A 17,336-nucleotide genomic window follows, 5' to 3' on the forward strand; every position below is an offset into this window, starting at 1 on the left:
ATTATCCGAAATGTTGAATGTGAAACTTGTCAATGCTTTTTAAACAATAATTTCAGAGATACATTCAATTGTATGTTGCATTCATGTTGACTTGAAACACTTTAGTAGCCTCACCCCAAAGAAAAGATTGATAGATTTGGAGCAAATGGAGTCGGTGGAGCCACAGGGAATGTTTTCTGTAACAATACGTAATGAGTATTGACTCTCCCCCATGTTGCAGTAATCCTGGTGGGATTTCACAGAGAAATTATGTATCAGGTCAGATTCAGATATTTGGACTAATATAATTGCTGTCGACATTTTACCAAGAAATAGTTCAGCAAATATTTACACATATATGACCCTGCCTGTGAAATTTAAAGTATTATAATCTAAATATGAGATTAGGAGGATCAATCAATTTCAGTTGTTGACATGATTTTAAAGATTATATTCACAGAATGTTCTTTACATACTTTTGTTAAAATCTTTCTGTACAGTACATGAATGTGACCAGTGGCTGCCAAATTTGAGAAATGACAAAAATAACTGTGAATGTGCCATAAAAGTGTAGTTTAACTTTTTTTGTGAGTACATCTTGTTTTTTGTTTACATAAAGAACTTTGTAACTACATGTCAATTAACTGTCATTATAGTGTTAGTAGACTGTAGGGGTTAGGGTAAGGAAAGAGGTTAGGGTTGGTGGAATAAGTTGACATGCACCTGATACTTATAGACATTTGAACGTCTGTTGAGGGATCATCACAAAAAAGTGTTAATGGATATTAACTCTTTCACCACCATTGACGAGTTATCATGTCAATTAAGATAAACCATTTGCATAAAAAGTGTTCCTGATTAATTTTTATGAAAAAACTGAAGCCAAAACGTTTTTACTAATTTCAAATTCTTTGTATGTTTTGATAATCGTTCTGAACAAAATTCCTTCACAAAAATACAATTATTTCAAATATATAAATAAATAAATAAATATAATATATATAAACATATCCATATTTAAGAGTTTATAGCAGAGAAAAAATATACACTCTCAGAAAAGAAAGTACATAATTGTACCTTTAGGGGTACAATGGCTTGTCACTGGGGCTGTACCCTCAAGGGTACAGTTTTTGTACCCTTGGCAGAGGGTACAAAATTGTACCCTTGTGATTTGTACCTTAATGGACCAGTTTTGTACCTCTAGTGACAATTTTGTACCTTTATTTAACAGTACAAATATGGACCCTTCAAAAAGGGTACACAATTGGCTTTGACAGGGTACACTCATGGTTTTAAAACTTATACATATTCTCAATCTAAATATTGTAAACTTTAAATTATAAGTGCATATGACTCAGTGTATTTGTGTTGGTTTAGCCAATTGTTTAGAGTAAAGGTAAATTTTAAACATTAGTATAAAAAAATGATAACAGAAAAGATAAAATACACAGTGAGTTTAATGAACAATCATTTATTTTACAAAAGGTTCAGATATAAAACAGAAGTGTGCTGTTCAGTCCAAATCATTCACAACATTGTGTTCAGTCACAACATTAAAAACTAATTTTTTTTCATTTACACTTTACTTAGAAATATATCAAGTATTCCTTTGACTTTAACAGACTGTCCAAACAGGAATATTTTAAAACAAAATCAGTGTGCTGTTCCTTAACCAAACAACATTTAAACATTTTTAACAGGGCCACATCTGTCCTTGCCAAGCAGTGAGAAAACACACAAATATAAATTTTTTCACTGATAAAACTGTGGTGTACTCACAGCATAATGAGTAAATGAATAGGTCCATATGGAGTAACATTTCTTTAGTTTTTGTTGTGTTAATGACGGGTGGTAGAGGATAGTCAGTCAGCCTCCTTAATGGTAAAGATCGAAAACTGCTCTGGGCACGTTCATACTTATCTGTGAGAAAACACAAAAATATGAATACATTTTCCAATGACAGAACTATGGTATACTCACAACATAAATAAATGTGGTACCTTTAAAGTTTTTGCGTGTGAATGATGGTTGGTCGAGAACAGTCAGCCACCCTCAATGGTAAAGATCCAAACTTGTGCTGGAAACTTTTGTGCTAAACTGAGAAAAAACACACAAATATAAATTTATTTTCCACTTACAGAACTGTGGTGTACTCACACAACATAATAAATAAATTAATAAATGTGGTAACGTTACCTTTAAAAGGTCTTGAAAGACTGTTTGGTTGAGAGCAGACAGACAGACAGACAGACAGTCAGTTAACGTTAGTCCTTACTGAGAGAGAAACACACAAATATAAATTATTTTTCACTTACAGAACTGTGGTGTACTCACTTAACATAATAAATACATTAATAAATGTGGTAATGTTACCTTTAACAGGTCTTTAATGACTTTGGTTGAGAACCGACAGACAGACAGACAGACAGTCAGTTAACGTTAGTCCTTACTGAGAGAGAAACACACAAATATAAATTAATTTTCCACTTACAGAAATGTGGTGTACTCACACAACATATTAAATTAATGAATAAATGTGGTAAAGTTACCTTTAAAAGGTTTCTGTATAAATAACTGTTTGGTGGCGTGTAGACAGTCAGTCAGTCAGTCAGTCAGTCAGTCAATCTCCCCTGACTGAGAGAGATTCAAACTTGCGCGGGAAACGTTTGTGCTAAACTGTGAGAAAACACACATAAATATGGATTATTTTTCACTTACAGAACTATGGTGTACTCAAACAACATAAAAATACATTAATAAATGTGGTAATGTTACCTTTTACAGGTCTTGAATGACTTTGGTTGAGGACAGACAGTCAGTTAATGTTAGTCCTTACTGAGAGAAAAACACACAAATATGAATTATTTCTCCACTTACAGAACTGTGGTGTACTTAATGAACATTAACCAGCTCATTAAAATGAGTCTATTAAAATGAGGCAATAGTGCTGTGTCAATGTCGCGTTGTCACGTCGTATACAACTTTACACAAATTACCGTAACCGAATCAGTATTAAAATGAAGAGTCACGACAAACAACACATTTTTAAAGTTTAAAAATGCTTTAAAGGTGATGAAGGAAGGATTTTCCAGTGTTTACCTGTTAATGCTCTTATAACTGTTGTGTCATCCTCCTGTTGCGTTGCTCTGTGAAACTCGACTCCAGTCAGACCGTGAGATGTGGGGGGATGGGCGCGTGTCAAAATAAAAGCGCGTTTTTTTCCATTGTGTGTGAGGGATTTAGTTATTCAGTATTTATTTAGTTTGTAAGTAATGGTTAATCAATTGCAGTTTTTGAGTTCACAGCACAGTTTTTATGAATTGAAATTAACTTTTTTTTCATTAAAATTTCAAATTAAAATTTTAAATTAAACACATTGTCAATGAACAGAAGAAAACTAACACTACTTCAAGACCCATGTGCCCAACTAAAGGAAACAAAATTGACACAATGGTTACTTACTTTATTGACCAGATTTACAGCAGTTGTCTAGAACAACAAATAAAAAAATGGCAAGAGGCTGTTTCTTTTAGCATTGTACCTTATCCTTTAAAAGAAATGGTACAAAAATGTACCTTTTAATGCTTGGGAACAAATATGTACCTTTTTGACCCTCAAAAAGGTACATACATGTACTTTGAGGTCCAATAATGGGCCCTTTGGGGTACTTTTATGTAGATTGTACCTTGGGGGACAGAAATGGACCCCTACTGTACCCCTATTTCTGACAGTGTAGATAGGATGAATTTTTTTTCCTGTTTTGTTTGTTTGTTTATTGTTTGTGTCAAAGCAGAGGGTCTGGTCTTCCATTTGATATATTTGTATGGTTATATAGTTTTAGAAGAAAATTTCCCTAGAAGGCATTTTATGAAACTTTTCTGAAAAACAAAAAATGCTGGTGCCAACTTTTTAACAAATGTCTGGTGAAGATTGAGTTAAGCGGACAGTCTACTAATACTGTAAAGGTAGTTGAGAAGTAGTTGCAAAGTTACTTATAATACGTCAAATGTCTAAAGTGGACTATCGAAATAATCATGTCATGATTCTGCCCTCTTGTTATTGTTTCATCCCAGTCTTGAGGCAGGATCATGGCAGGCTCATGTTATTTGTGCTTGTGTGTGTCGTCCCCTGACTCCTCCCCCCTCGTTTCCCTGTTAATCATCCAATTATTGTTTAGTTCTTGTCACCTTTTCCCTCTTTGATTTGTTCCCCTATTTAATGCCCTTGTGTTTGCTGTCCTGTGCTGATTCGTTTTGTTACCTTCGCTTGTGACATGCCTGTGCTATTCATGTCTGCATCTGTATTACCTGTTCATAAGTCTAGTTAGTTGTCAAGTCTATTGTTTTAGTTTATTGTTGAAGTTTATTGTTTTGTACTCTTAGTCGTGTTCCTGTCCTAGTTTAGTGTAAGTCTGGTTTTTGTTATAAATAAAGTGTTGTGTTCATCTGATCCAGCATCTGGGTTCTCACTCTCTCTCCAACGTGGAGATTCGTGACAAATAAAGTGTTACCATAAAGCCATAACTAGCCAATCATTTGCTTCAACATGAAACTAGAAAGAGATGTTAAAAACATACTTGTGCTAAGATGTATTCACAGGCTCCGTGGTAAAAATATTTTCTTCCATCGAAAGTCTTATAATGTCCTTCACCATAGATGGTACAGGTGCCGTAACAATCTTTACCAGTACAACTCCACATCCCTTTTGTGCATTTGCTAAAAAAAGATTAATTGCAAAATTAAAAGTTTGCAAACGTTGCAGATTTTTATCAAGCACATGGCAAATCTTTGCATGACTCTGTTTGTGTTTTCATATTACTACTTCATGTAGTTTTTACAGTACATTATAATCTTTGATACAATGGATGAATGGCTTACCAGGTGTTGCATTCATCTTGAATCTCATCCCCAGGTAAATAAGTTAATCCATTGTGAAAACAGGGACAGTTTTCCTTCTCTACACAGCCACCTTGACCATCGGCTAGCAGGTTATCTGGGCACATACAACCTGATACACAACCTGTGCTGACCTGCAGTCAAAACCAGAAAGGTAGAATGTTTTCCTTCACCAAACTACCAATACATCCACTCAAATAATCAATCCATCCATCCATCAAACCACAAACTCATACATCCACCATTCATCTACCAACAAATATTTTCATTTGAACTCACGCAGTTATTTGGATCTTGGTTCTGGCATGTCCTTTGACACTCTGTTCCTGTTTTTCCATGTTCACTAATCAAACATTTGACGTAGACCATTGGGGCCACACAGTCTAAAAACAAAACAGGCACATGGATGAGGTTTGTATAACTTGCACACACCATGCTAAAGAAGTGTTGTTTCAGTGATATCTTATGATGGATTTTGTCTAGTTGTGTTTTAGAGGTTGTGGTTTGAGCTCACCTTCCGGACTGTAGCAGTGTATTTTGCCGAGGGTGCAGGTGCTGTGATATGAAAAAAAATCATGAATATCCACCATCAGGAGTTAATACATTATTTTTGTTAATTATTCATGTGTTAAAGCCTGTGTAAAAGTGTGTTAAAGTAAATTTAGAGAATTGTTTCAAAACACTATAAATGTTAGAAATGTATTGCTGTCAGGGCTTTGCCACGAGAGTTTGGTTTTATATTTATGTTTTATTGTGATGGCAGAGTTCTGACAGTCTCTTGTTTAATGTGGAGGCCATGCCTTGTTTATTGTGGCATGTGCCTCTGGTGTCTCGTCTTTAGTCCCCGCCCCCTTGTTCTTCCTGTTAATTATTCATTATTAGTTCATCCCGTGCACCTGTGTTACCCTCGTTTAGTTTCCCTATTTAATCTCCTCTTGTCTCTTGTCTTGTGCTGGATCATTGTGTTAATTCATGTCATGTCAAGCAGTCATTTAGGTTTTGCAAATGTTTCATCTTTGTCTAGTGATGCAAAGTCCGATTCATTTTCGCGAACCGGCTCTTTTCGAACAGTTCGGTTCATTGAACCGGTTCAAAAACCGGTTCCTGACGTCATCAAGAAATTACATTACTACGCATTTATTGTATCAATGAAACATTCAAATAAAGTCGTTTGTGTCAACACATTAAAACATTTAAATAAAAAGTTGTTTTTGTGAAGGCATAGCTGTTTTATTGCCTTGCATTCACAAGTTAGTAATGTTTGTGGTCACAGTTTAAATCGCGGATCATAAATAATAAATAAATAGTAAATGCCAGATATAATTGACCAGTTTTGACAAGCCTACAACTTGAATAAGATTCCTAAAAGACACTGATGCACAATTGTGGATTTGTGTAATAATAAATAAACTTGTGTGTTAAACTCATTGGTCTTCCTTAAACAACTACATTGATTTGCATGCAAAATAAATCGTATCAAAGCTAAAGCTTTCTAATAAAAGAAACATATCAAGAAACTAATAAAACAAAAACTTCGCGTATCAGGATCGTTCAAATCCTCGGTGATTCACACGCAGTGTCAGCAACTCATCCGTCAGAATCGTCGGCAATCCTCGCCTCGGCAATCATCGACAAACTTCGTCCGGGTCTTTACGAGTCCGACGTGCTATTTCGGCTGTGCGTCCTGCGTCATCAACCCGGAACCTATGCCCAAAACTAAAGTTCGATTCAGTTCGATTTGCGAACTGTCTCGACCGGTTACTTCCTGAGAACCGGCTCAAAAGAACGATTCGTTCAAGAACCTAACATCACTATCTTTGTCTAGTTTATCATGTTTAGTCAGTGGTCGTATTTCTTGTTTAATGTTGTGTTGCCCCCTCGTGGGTTTTTGTTTTCAGTTTTCATGTTAATAAATGTTATATCTTCACTCCCCGATATCATCTGCGCTTGGGTTCTCTGTTCCTTGTCTCCAGTTCCTGACATTTGCGTGACAAAGACTACGCGTGAACCATGTAGTACTGAATTATGGAGTTACACCTTTAAAATGTTTTGCCTTTTCTGAGTTCTGGATTTTTTGGGTGGGCCTGAAGTCATGGCTCGATGATGCACTGGAGCACAGCTGGCCCCTAATACTATAGACAATTTCAGCAGCAACAACATAACCAAACGTGTTTTTTTTTGTTGACTTAACTCAGCTTATGGTAAACTTCAACATAGATTCAATAACAATTAATTAATAATAAATTACCTTAGTTCATATATAATATCTAGCACGTATCAACTATTAAACTCAGCTTACATTACTTTGTAAAATTAATGTATACAATGTTAGCTACAGGTCCTTGAATTCTTGCCTGGCTGCCAAACCTCTCTGCACAGTTGTGATCTACGCTCGTCGTCTTCCTTCGTCTTCAGTAAACCAAAACATTTTATTTTTGAAAAGGTATTTGTTTCAGAGATTAGTTTAACCACTAGCCAGACCAATAAATAAATACAGGCCGGAAGTTCACTTCTGTTCAGGTGTGTAACAGCGCCAATGCGGCAGATTTCAACTAGAGTGCATTAGCATGAGCGGTTTGTAATGTGATATTTATCCTCCCAGAAATGATAATTTTAGTAGGTGGTCCCTGCCAATTACACCCCCAGAACCCCTCCTCGCAGCGCACTATTGAGTAGCAATTTTCTTCTTGCTGTAAAGTTGGTCATTTTAACATGTGGAAATATGGGAATATGGGTCTCCAATGGCCCGTTAATAAATTGCTGTTTAAATAACTCGAAAGGTTGCCCCTCGTTAATAACACATTTTCCCCTGACAAACTCAGAACGCATATTTAATATCACATTACACAGACTTTAACAATATGTTGAAATATTTTCTTTACCAGTTGGCACCATCAATGTTTATTAATCCTGATGGCTCTATGAGCAGGTTGTTATAGTAACAAGGACACTGGTCAGCATTCACACAGTCGCCTGCATCGTTTAGGTAAGTCCCTTCAGAACAAACACAGCCTTCCACAGGTGTAGACATTTTGCAGATGTAGTCGGTCTTAGAGTTAGAACGACAGGTTTTGCTACAACCGGTCACATTGTAGGAGTACTCCATATTTTCTGAACACTCGAACACTTCGTCTGTATAATCAAAGGCAGAGATCCAATTTTAAAACAGAGCAATCTTAAGAAACTAGACATTTAACCAAATTAAATCAAATCCTCACCACAGGGGTATGAATCCAGCCATCCGTGAAGAATGATCCCTCTTGCGGCACATGCATGGGCATAGGCGGAGAGGGCAGCACACATACACTTCTCAATATCAGCACACTTACAGGTGTCATAAACGCAGTTCTGCAGAAGATGATCGTAAACAGTTAATTATTTGTCCACTTACAGTAAATTTAGAGGAAAGAGTGTTCTGTGAGGTAAAGACTTACTTGATAGTAAGTTTCAGGAAATATTTCTGAATGACACGAGGAGAAGATTCCATTTGGATCCGTCAGACGGGAACACCAGTCTTTTGCAAGTTTTTCTAGATAAATAAGAAAAATATATTTGGCACATTTTCTCAAAGTTCGCACGGTCCCAAAAAATGAGCATGGTAGGTAGTTTAAGTAAAATTTGGAATGAATTTTTGACCTGTTTCCACTCTCAGACTGCAGGGGTTATCAAATGTGTTTTCAACATCTGGACAACCGTATGGGTTTTTTTTCCAAAAGTTGACAAAGGATGTTGGTGTTCCCTCTATAATGCCCGAATCTGTTTTAAAATCATCTTTCTGGACACCGTTATAGTTCCCACACAGACCTGAATGAAACATAGTGCACAGTAATGTAATCATTAATACATCTTTCCTTTTTTAAAGGGTGTGGAGTCATTACTGTAAAATTGTGATGTATTGTAGGTCAATATGCACCAAATGACAAAACTCACCACTCAATTTGCCTTTCTCTGAGGTGCTGGCTATAATATACACCTGCATGATTGGAGAAATTTGAATCTCTAGACTAACACTCTTTGTTTCAGCGATAATGAAGGATGATGAGGGCCGGTAGATGACCAGTTGCTCTGTCACAGAAATTGTGTAAGAAACAAAATAGATGATATACCGTACTTAATCTTGCATATTTCAGATAAAGGCCATTTTCTCATATTTAATTACACACCTGTGATAATTGGAAACTTATCTGGACTGATTCCATTTAGCGTGACAGTCCCACTGGATGAAAAAATGACCTGTTTTACAGGTAAAGAAAAGCTTGATCACAATTGAGAAACAAGACTAATTTGATAGCATTTTCCCACTACTGTAAATAAAATATGCACTATGTATACAAAGCTATTTATGCTCTAAAGCAGGGGTTTTCAAACTTTTTGTGTGTGTGGACCACTATTTGTAATCAAGAATTTTCGCGGACCACCTCATAATACTCATTATAAAATATGTCTACACAAAGTCCTGAATTAATCTGCACATCTAAATAGTCTTACTAGCACTAAAACTATAACTTGTCATCACATCAGTACAACATGTTTCTTAAAAGAAAGTTTTCTGCTCAAAACAGCTGCCACATATTCATACAGCAATCCATTTTGTGTGTACTGAACTTGAATGTCACGGCCGAGCGCCACTGGTCTATTTTAGTAATCGCACAATAACTTGACAATTTAATTAAAAATGTATATCAATATTCTTATATCAATATTATTTATATACATATTCTCAGTGTTGGGAAAGTTCACTTTCTACATGAACTACTTCAGTTCACAGTTTACAAATTTTTAAATGAACTAGTTCAGTTCATATTTCAAAATGTTGAACTAGTTCACAGTTCCAAAAATGAACAAATTTATAGTTCTTTTTTCCCATATTATAAAAAAAAAGATTGCCATTATAGCCCATAAAGAACCACAGACAGCAATTATTTGATCAGTTTTAACACTGAAGCTAAATGCGTCAGATTTCATCTTCATGTCCAACTTTAAATCCTTATCCAACCAGGGTTAACATAAGCATTGACTGTCTTTTAATTTTTGTATTTGCTTGCACATACCTTGAAAGGCTAGCCGGCTGCTGCGAGGCATTGCGTGTATGACAACTCTCAGGTACCGCAAACCGCACGTGCACGTTAAGTAGCGTGAGCTAGTCAGAGTCTATTTCAAGATCCAGAATATGCGTTAGCAGCCTATGTTAATCGTTAACAATTTAAGACAAATATGATGTTATTTAATGTTAAACTATTTGAGTGGCACAGCAGGAATATCAACAGCGTCTGTGTTGTTTTGATTACGCATGCAGCGTGACTGGTGAACAGTGACTGGTGGCGGTGTTGCCAGATTGGGTGTTTTTTCCGCTACACATTAAGGACTGTTTACAGTGTGTTTTAGTCGGGTTTTCGCCTGGAAGAATATAGAAATCTGGCACCCCATTGAACGACGTTAAACTGAAACACAGTTCACAGTAACATTCATCAGGCTGTAATACAGTACGTTCAGATCACGTTAAACTTTTGTTCAATGAACTCGTTCAAGCACAACACAGCATATTCTCAAAATATACATATTCTTATTTTGCCTTTACACGGACCACCTGCAGTACCCTCACGGACCACTAGTGGTCCGCGGACCACAGTTTGGGAATGGCCGCTCTAAAGGATACCCACTTAACTTACTACATTTACTAAAACCTCCAGAGAGCATGTTGCACAGAAAACAGCATCCTATGATGAATTAGTCACTTTGGAAGGCTCACTTCTCCCCTCATTTGATTGGACAACAGAAAAATGCTAATGACGTCAGGTACTTTTTCCAGCATCAGGAGCTAAGAGCATTTCTGCAAAATGCGTAGTGCGGCACACTCTAAAAATAAATGTTGTTAAATAGTACTAAAAGTTGTTCAATTGCTCTTAATCATAGGGGAACCATTTTAGATGTCACATTGCACCTATATAGCACCTGTGTAGAACCATATTGTGTTTTGTAGAACCATAAGTGGTGCTATAGTGGGGCAATTTTACTCCGTATGGTTCTTCAAAAATTGTTCCCCAATGATTACAAGCTTTTTGTGCTATTTAGCACACATTTTTGTTAGAATGCATGTGGCAAAAGCGAAAGGCGTTACTTCCTGTTTTCTTCAAAACAATTAGATCGTAATAAAGAGAAAATGCGCCCGAGCTCGGATCTGCACTTTGAGTACTTTGGTGTGGCGTTTAACGGATACTGGGGAAAAAAACGGTATTTGGGAATGGCCTGAGGCAGAGATTAACCAGATTTGAAGTGAAAGTATTTGATGAACATACGCTATAATACGGTCAATATCATTATCTTATTTTTGACGCAGGTGCCGTTAAGAGGCTTTTGCATATGAGCTCTTCAAATATTCTTCTAGGCAACATTCTGTATGGCTTATACTGTGATGTATTCAGTGAGCAGTTATTCTGAAAATAGCCACATTTGGCTTTACTCATAAGCTACAAAAATGATTTTTAGTTAATTTAGTATTTGACAAGTATGAAATTATCACATGCTAAAATTATTGAATGAGAAATTTAAACACTTACAGTGGTCACTATGGTCTCTGACATGACCAGAGTAACAGAATTCAAACACATGTCTGTTCGGCTCGGCTCACACTTGTCCAGATTTCCAACAACAGCGATACTGCTGTCATTAGAGTGCTGAAATAAAAAAAGATAATTTGTGATTTCATTGCTTTATTGGGTACCTGTTGAGGTACATTTATTGTATTGACAGTCACAGACCTTAGTGAAGATGTAGTCACAGTTGCCATTAAAGCTGTAAGTTTTTCCATCATAGGTGGTGATGTGAGAGCCTCCCACAACAGAGCAGATTCCAGGACAGTCCAGATCCGTGCAACTCCAGTATCCAGCAGCACACTCACTGTTACGGTACGACAGCAATGTTATCACAATAAAATCTGTTGGATTTGTGTTGACTGATGCATGTGTGTGACTTACCATTTTTTACACGCTTGCTCGTATGACTCTCCAGTCTGGTATATTGTGCCAGCGTGCATACATGGGCATTTGTTTAATGGAACGCAACCACTGTTACCAATGTTGTCTTCCACAGTGCCTGTAAAAATAATGGGGGAATTAAACACTTATAATGTCTTGGATTAATAAAGTTAAATCTGGCTATTTTGGCCCTCCTTCACAAAGATTTAATTGAAGAGTGAGAAAACAGTATTGTTTGAAACAAGGCCTTACCCTCAGGGCAGAAACAGCCATCTGTACAGTGATCTGTACACAGCAGGGTTCCATTTGGGGCGGAGCAGGTGTTTTTGCATGGGCCAGCACACTCCATGTATACCATGTTTAGTGGACATGTCTTTGCTGCTCCACAGTACAACACATAAATAATAAATCAGATACAATCTATGTGGTCATTGCTTCTCTGTATAATGTAGTTATCATACTTACGACATAGTTTGTCTGTTCTCCACGTTCCGGGCCTGCCACCAGCATGCGTGCACTGTCGTGATATTTCTGTAAGCGTGTTGCAGACACAGTCTTGGTTGCCAGGACATTGACACAGGTCGTCTGCGCAAACTTTCTCAAATGAACTCAGGTCCATCAGAGGGCGACAGTCATCAAACCCTGAACTCTCCAGATACTGCTTACAAATGTCAACCTGCGGGATAAAATTTGTGTTAGACACCCCAAGGCAAAGGTAGCAGTTTTTCAATACTTCAATACTTTTAACATTTGTCATTGTACCTGGTTTTCACACTGATCGCTGGGGGGAAGAGGAACTTTTTCACAGGGTTCAGCTGATGTGGACACCTTCCATGTCTCTGGATCTGAGAGGAATAACACGTCATGCTAATCATACATGTGATTTATTTGTAAAGTTGACATATGAAAATGGCTTTTGTCTTTAACTAACTTTGGATACAAGTGTTTGCCAAATGCATAAAACATTTAGGCTACTGTATTTAAAACAAGTAAAAAAAGGTGTTTCCCTGATTTACCTGTTACAATCACGTCATCAGTCTTGTCGCCATTGAAGTTTCCACAGAGTCCACATGTCTGACCTTGGTACTTCTCAGCGAGTTCAATCTGGAGAAATATAATTAACATTTTTATTTGTTTTAAGATTGTTTTTTTTTCTAAAATGCACTCTTTAAAATGTTGAGTTATTTCAACCCAACGTTGGGTCAAAAAGAAACAAGCCCAGCCATTGGATAAAATTTATAATGTTTATATTTGACCCAACAATGGTTAAAACCAAAGGGTTTTAATCTTTATGATGGCAAGAACTCCCAAGTATAATGTAATAAACCTTCTGGGGGACCCCAGTTTGAAAACGCATGTGTTAAAACAATCCAGCATTTTGCGTTGAAACAACTTAGCACACAGTAGGTTAAATAACAACCCCACGGGCAGGGCTTGTCCTTTTCTGCACCATCGCTGGGTTGAAAAAAAAACAAGTGATAATATTACAATGGATTCCCAATATAAATGTTATAGTATGCTACCCTAGGACAAAATTCAGATTAAGATTTTGAAGCCAAATTTTGCATCTTTAATCATTTTACTTTCTTCAATGTTTGATTTAAAGGAACAGTATGTAAGCAAGTTATATCAATTAATCATAAAATGGCCCTGATATGTCACTAGACATTAAGAAATCATTTTCATTTCAAATACCTATATCACTGACAACAGTGGTCTGGCCAGGATATTGTCATTTAAAAAGTGGAGTTGCAGCCCTCAACTGATGTTTATGTTGTCATTTCGTGTATTGGCCACCATACTGTTCCTTTAATGTCTAAAACCAATATTCTGCTTGATATAAGCATAACTGGCTTCATTACTGTGAGCAAACATGAGGATTAAAGGGTGTGCTAATGGGTGCACTTATTCCCTAGATAAAAAATGCATGACATATTACTAAAGAACCTGGGCTGTTCTCAGAAAGCAAGATCTGTAATGTAGCTTACCACCATAGAGTGATCTTCTTCCTCCCAAAAAACAGTCACTCCATATTTGGAGACCTTAACACTCGAAGAGCTTCCCTCGATTTTAATTCCATTCTGACTCATGGGAATAGATACCCTGCAGGAAGAAATTATAAAAAAATATATTTATATAGAGATGAATAAAATAATGTAACCCTACATCACATTATTTCTGTGATATATAGAAACAAATGCAGTGTCATGCAAAAAAAATATGTAACAACCTTAGAAATAATATTTATAACAAACTTTCATGTGAATTATGTACAGTATATGTTTTTTTTTACCAAACATATTAGTATATAATTTTAAATAGTACATTTTTAAAATCAGGATTAACCTTTTATATGAATCCATTAGGAAAAAGTGTATTACAGTGTTTAAGTGTTAAGGTGTTTTATTTATGGATAAGGCAAAAAAAAGTAAGGGCAAGAGAGAAACAGAGCAGAAGCAGTAAAAGTGCCTCTTCTTCTATCTAATTAAAATTACAACCATTATAACACCAGTCACACTTATAATCTATTGACCTGCACTGTCTAGCGTTAATATACTATACATATTATTGTATTTAATAGAGTTTGATAAATGGGGTCATCTAATTGCTTCATATATCAGTGGAAAAACAGTAAAGTGTTTTCATGGTGATTTCATAAGCAGTGTCTGCTTTGTTCATGGCAAAGAAAGTTTGGGGTGGTTAGATTAATGAACTATAATGTGAAATTAATATTAATGTTCAATAAATCAAAGTATTCTGTTGTGTCACACATTAATAGTAGTTCTTTGTCACATGTACAGTAGACCATTTTTTTGTCGGTTGATTGCCCTTTTCACCAGCTACCACCACAAGTAAATTTCAGATCTGTGGGAAACACTGTGTCATGGTGTAATGATTGGTTTAACTAGATATTAATACAATTGTCTAAACAAAAAAGGGGCAACACAGTAAAGGAAAATCTTATTTACACCTTTCAAAAATGTAAAGATAAACTCACTCTTGGTCGTCCATGAAGATCTTGCCTTGACTAAATTTGATGGACGTCCCCTCCAGCTCTAATTTGACTGAGGTGAAAGTAACCGAGCCATTCACAATCGTTCTTTGCATTTGGATGTTAAAATCTGAGACATGTGTGTCACACATCCCAGCCAGAATGTGGTTACATGTGTCAGCCATCTGATAGAAATGACCATCAAAGGTCCTGAAATGAAAATTTCCCCAGGTGCTACAGATGGTGGATTGATGATCCGGATTAGGTACTGCCAATTCAAGAGAGAGCATTTATTAATGTTTGTTTGTAGTAGTACACTTTTAGTAAACAAATATACACAATGTAGTTTTCTAATCACTGTAAAAACTGAATCAGGCTATTTCAGCGTTTTAAAAATTAATTTTCTATCTTTAATACCTGACGTTGTCACCAGATTTGGCACAGTGGGGAAGACTGAAAATAGAAGACAAAGAAAATTGTCATTGTTTTGGCAAACTATACACTTTAAAAAGAAAAATTTGGATTAATTTTACTTCAATTGTTAAAAAAAGTTTTTTCAACTCAAATTTTCTCACTTTTAAGTAAAAAATTTGGTAAGACTTTATTTCGATAGGCCACTTTGAGCCTTTTATTAATTATAATATTTATCAACTACCAATCTTTAGAGAATTAGTAGACTGTCTGCTTAATATCTATTAACACTTTATTGTGATGATATCTCAACAGACATTGAACTGTCTATAAGTATCTTTGCAGGTGCATGTCAACTTATTCCACTAACCCAAACCTCTTCCCTAACCCTATCCCTTACAATCTACTAATACTCTAATGACAGTTAGTTGACGTATAGTTGCAAATTATTGAAAGTTAGTTGACATGTAGTTGCAAAGTTAATTATAGTTAGTAGAATGTCTAAAGTGGACTATCAAAATAAAGTGTAACCAAAAATTTAAGATGGAAATGTTTAAATATTTTAGGTGTTAAAGTAGTTTTATAAAAAAAATTCACTTAAAGTAAGAATATGAAAGTAAAAAAAAACAAAATTTTTGAGTAAATTTTTAAGTGTATAAGTGTAGTATATTTTTTACAGTCTATAAATGAAAATAAGATTATTATTGATTATTATTGTTCAATAAATCATTTAATAGTAATTTATGTATAAGTTGACAAGTTGAATTGTAGAAACAGTTGAAATGACCCATCAGAGTTTATGAGGTTTACTTAACAAGTAATTTAATGGGTTTTAAATTACAGTTTTAAATTACAGAATTTAAGACATATACAGTGAGATCCAAAAGTCTAAGACTATATAATAATCTTATTTAAAACATGAAACACACTGCATTTGGTGGAGCATTGTGTGAACAGCGCAAAAGCACATGTGTCTGAACCCACACATACTGACAACATTTTTTTATGTATACTTTATATGCACTGTAAGTCAATTTAGATAAAAACATGAATTAATAATTAGTTTTTGATGAAGCAATTTCTAATGTAAAAATAAATGTAAGTTGATAAAACACTGATGTTAGTTAATCGTTTAGAATCAGTTGTAGCATTTGTTTGTTTCAATTTAATGGAATAGTTACCCGTTGTTGGCAAAAAAACATCATCTGACCCATTGTCCCCAACATCTGTCAAATATCCTTGAGACAGACAGAGATGAATTTACAATATTTTTATGTCAGAACAGTTGAGCTATTTATGAATTGAGTTGAGATCCGTTTTTGTAGTCTACTAACCTGCATACGCAGACTGCAGGCCCAGTAGGACTATGGCCCATTCCAGCATCTTCATCTGGAACATCTTCACTGACCCCATAGAGATCTGTTCTGCTCAAGCTCACCTGTTTCCAATGGCTTTTACTTCGTGATCAGAGGGTGGAACTGAAGGTGGATCTTAAATTTTGCCTCGGGTCAAGTAGATGCTGGGAACCCAATAAATATTTACTCTTTTTTTGGTGTTTGAGATTAAACAATCTATTTAAAAGATGAGTAACACATTCGGTCAAACAATGATACATTTGTTATTTGTTTAAAATAAACAAGGATGTGACTCTTACCCAACATGAAATAAAAAAATTCATAGGCCACCAAAATATAGCACCCTTAACATGCTATTGCTATTTCTTAGCAAGCATGACCAGTCTTGTTTTTTTTTTACACAGAACATCATACTTAAAATGCCAACAAATCATATTCAATGAGACATAAGTTACAAAAGATTGGCATTGTTTTTGAATGAAACCTATGGCAAAGTGGACACATCTGCCATGAGTATATTTGACTTGATCCATAATCCAAACATATACTGTACAGCAACAGAACACAATTCTATTAAATATAATGTTAGCAGAATCAGTTGTAATGGCTTGTTCATTGTAAACCTGAATGCTCAAATTAGAGTTAACTTAATTTTATAAAATATATAAAATGATTTTGATAGAGAGGAAAGGTCTAATTGTTCAGGAGATCATGAAGGTGGAAGGGGAAA

The 17,336-nt window shown here is 35.6% G+C and overlaps 1 protein-coding gene and 1 long non-coding RNA gene across 4 annotated transcripts in view; both read right to left on the reverse strand.

The window, feature by feature from the left end:
* LOC135781148 (uncharacterized) overlaps window positions 1–16,703 on the reverse strand; it is a 45,414-nt gene extending 28,711 nt beyond the window's left edge. Inside the window, exons 1-23 of the mRNA XM_065291481.1 lie at window positions 16,586–16,703; window positions 16,433–16,489; window positions 15,258–15,293; window positions 14,847–15,108; window positions 13,837–13,951; window positions 12,865–12,952; window positions 12,611–12,693; window positions 12,314–12,524; window positions 12,101–12,226; window positions 11,849–11,966; window positions 11,633–11,771; window positions 11,432–11,548; window positions 9,038–9,107; window positions 8,805–8,939; window positions 8,511–8,678; window positions 8,309–8,403; window positions 8,093–8,222; window positions 7,757–8,006; window positions 5,389–5,429; window positions 5,154–5,257; window positions 4,857–5,008; window positions 4,556–4,694; window positions 115–225 (exon numbers count right to left, since the gene is read on the reverse strand). Coding sequence (XP_065147553.1) covers window positions 115–225; window positions 4,556–4,694; window positions 4,857–5,008; window positions 5,154–5,257; window positions 5,389–5,429; window positions 7,757–8,006; window positions 8,093–8,222; window positions 8,309–8,403; window positions 8,511–8,678; window positions 8,805–8,939; window positions 9,038–9,107; window positions 11,432–11,548; window positions 11,633–11,771; window positions 11,849–11,966; window positions 12,101–12,226; window positions 12,314–12,524; window positions 12,611–12,693; window positions 12,865–12,952; window positions 13,837–13,951; window positions 14,847–15,108; window positions 15,258–15,293; window positions 16,433–16,489; window positions 16,586–16,664 — 2,826 coding nt within the window. The 5' untranslated portion in view covers window positions 16,665–16,703. The remainder of the gene's footprint in view (window positions 1–114; window positions 226–4,555; window positions 4,695–4,856; window positions 5,009–5,153; window positions 5,258–5,388; window positions 5,430–7,756; window positions 8,007–8,092; window positions 8,223–8,308; window positions 8,404–8,510; window positions 8,679–8,804; window positions 8,940–9,037; window positions 9,108–11,431; window positions 11,549–11,632; window positions 11,772–11,848; window positions 11,967–12,100; window positions 12,227–12,313; window positions 12,525–12,610; window positions 12,694–12,864; window positions 12,953–13,836; window positions 13,952–14,846; window positions 15,109–15,257; window positions 15,294–16,432; window positions 16,490–16,585) is intronic.
* On the reverse strand, window positions 1,454–3,291 carry LOC135781177 (uncharacterized). Of its 3 annotated transcripts, XR_010545083.2 has the most exons (7): window positions 3,079–3,291; window positions 2,755–2,814; window positions 2,529–2,655; window positions 2,353–2,428; window positions 2,176–2,253; window positions 1,980–2,076; window positions 1,454–1,899 (listed from the first exon to the last, which is right to left on the reverse strand). It is a non-coding gene; the product is annotated as an uncharacterized lncRNA (long non-coding RNA). The 3 variants fall into 3 exon arrangements; XR_010545082.2 differs by lacking the exon at window positions 2,176–2,253 and having other exon boundaries at window positions 1,455–1,899; window positions 3,079–3,284; XR_012335861.1 differs by lacking the exons at window positions 2,176–2,253; window positions 2,353–2,428 and having other exon boundaries at window positions 1,457–1,899; window positions 3,079–3,279.
* Window positions 16,704–17,336: the final 633 nt, after the last annotated feature.

The sequence above is a fragment of the Paramisgurnus dabryanus genome, chromosome 23, assembly GCF_030506205.2.
Source record: "Paramisgurnus dabryanus chromosome 23, PD_genome_1.1, whole genome shotgun sequence".
In the NCBI taxonomy this organism is placed as follows: Eukaryota; Metazoa; Chordata; class Actinopteri; order Cypriniformes; family Cobitidae; genus Paramisgurnus; species Paramisgurnus dabryanus.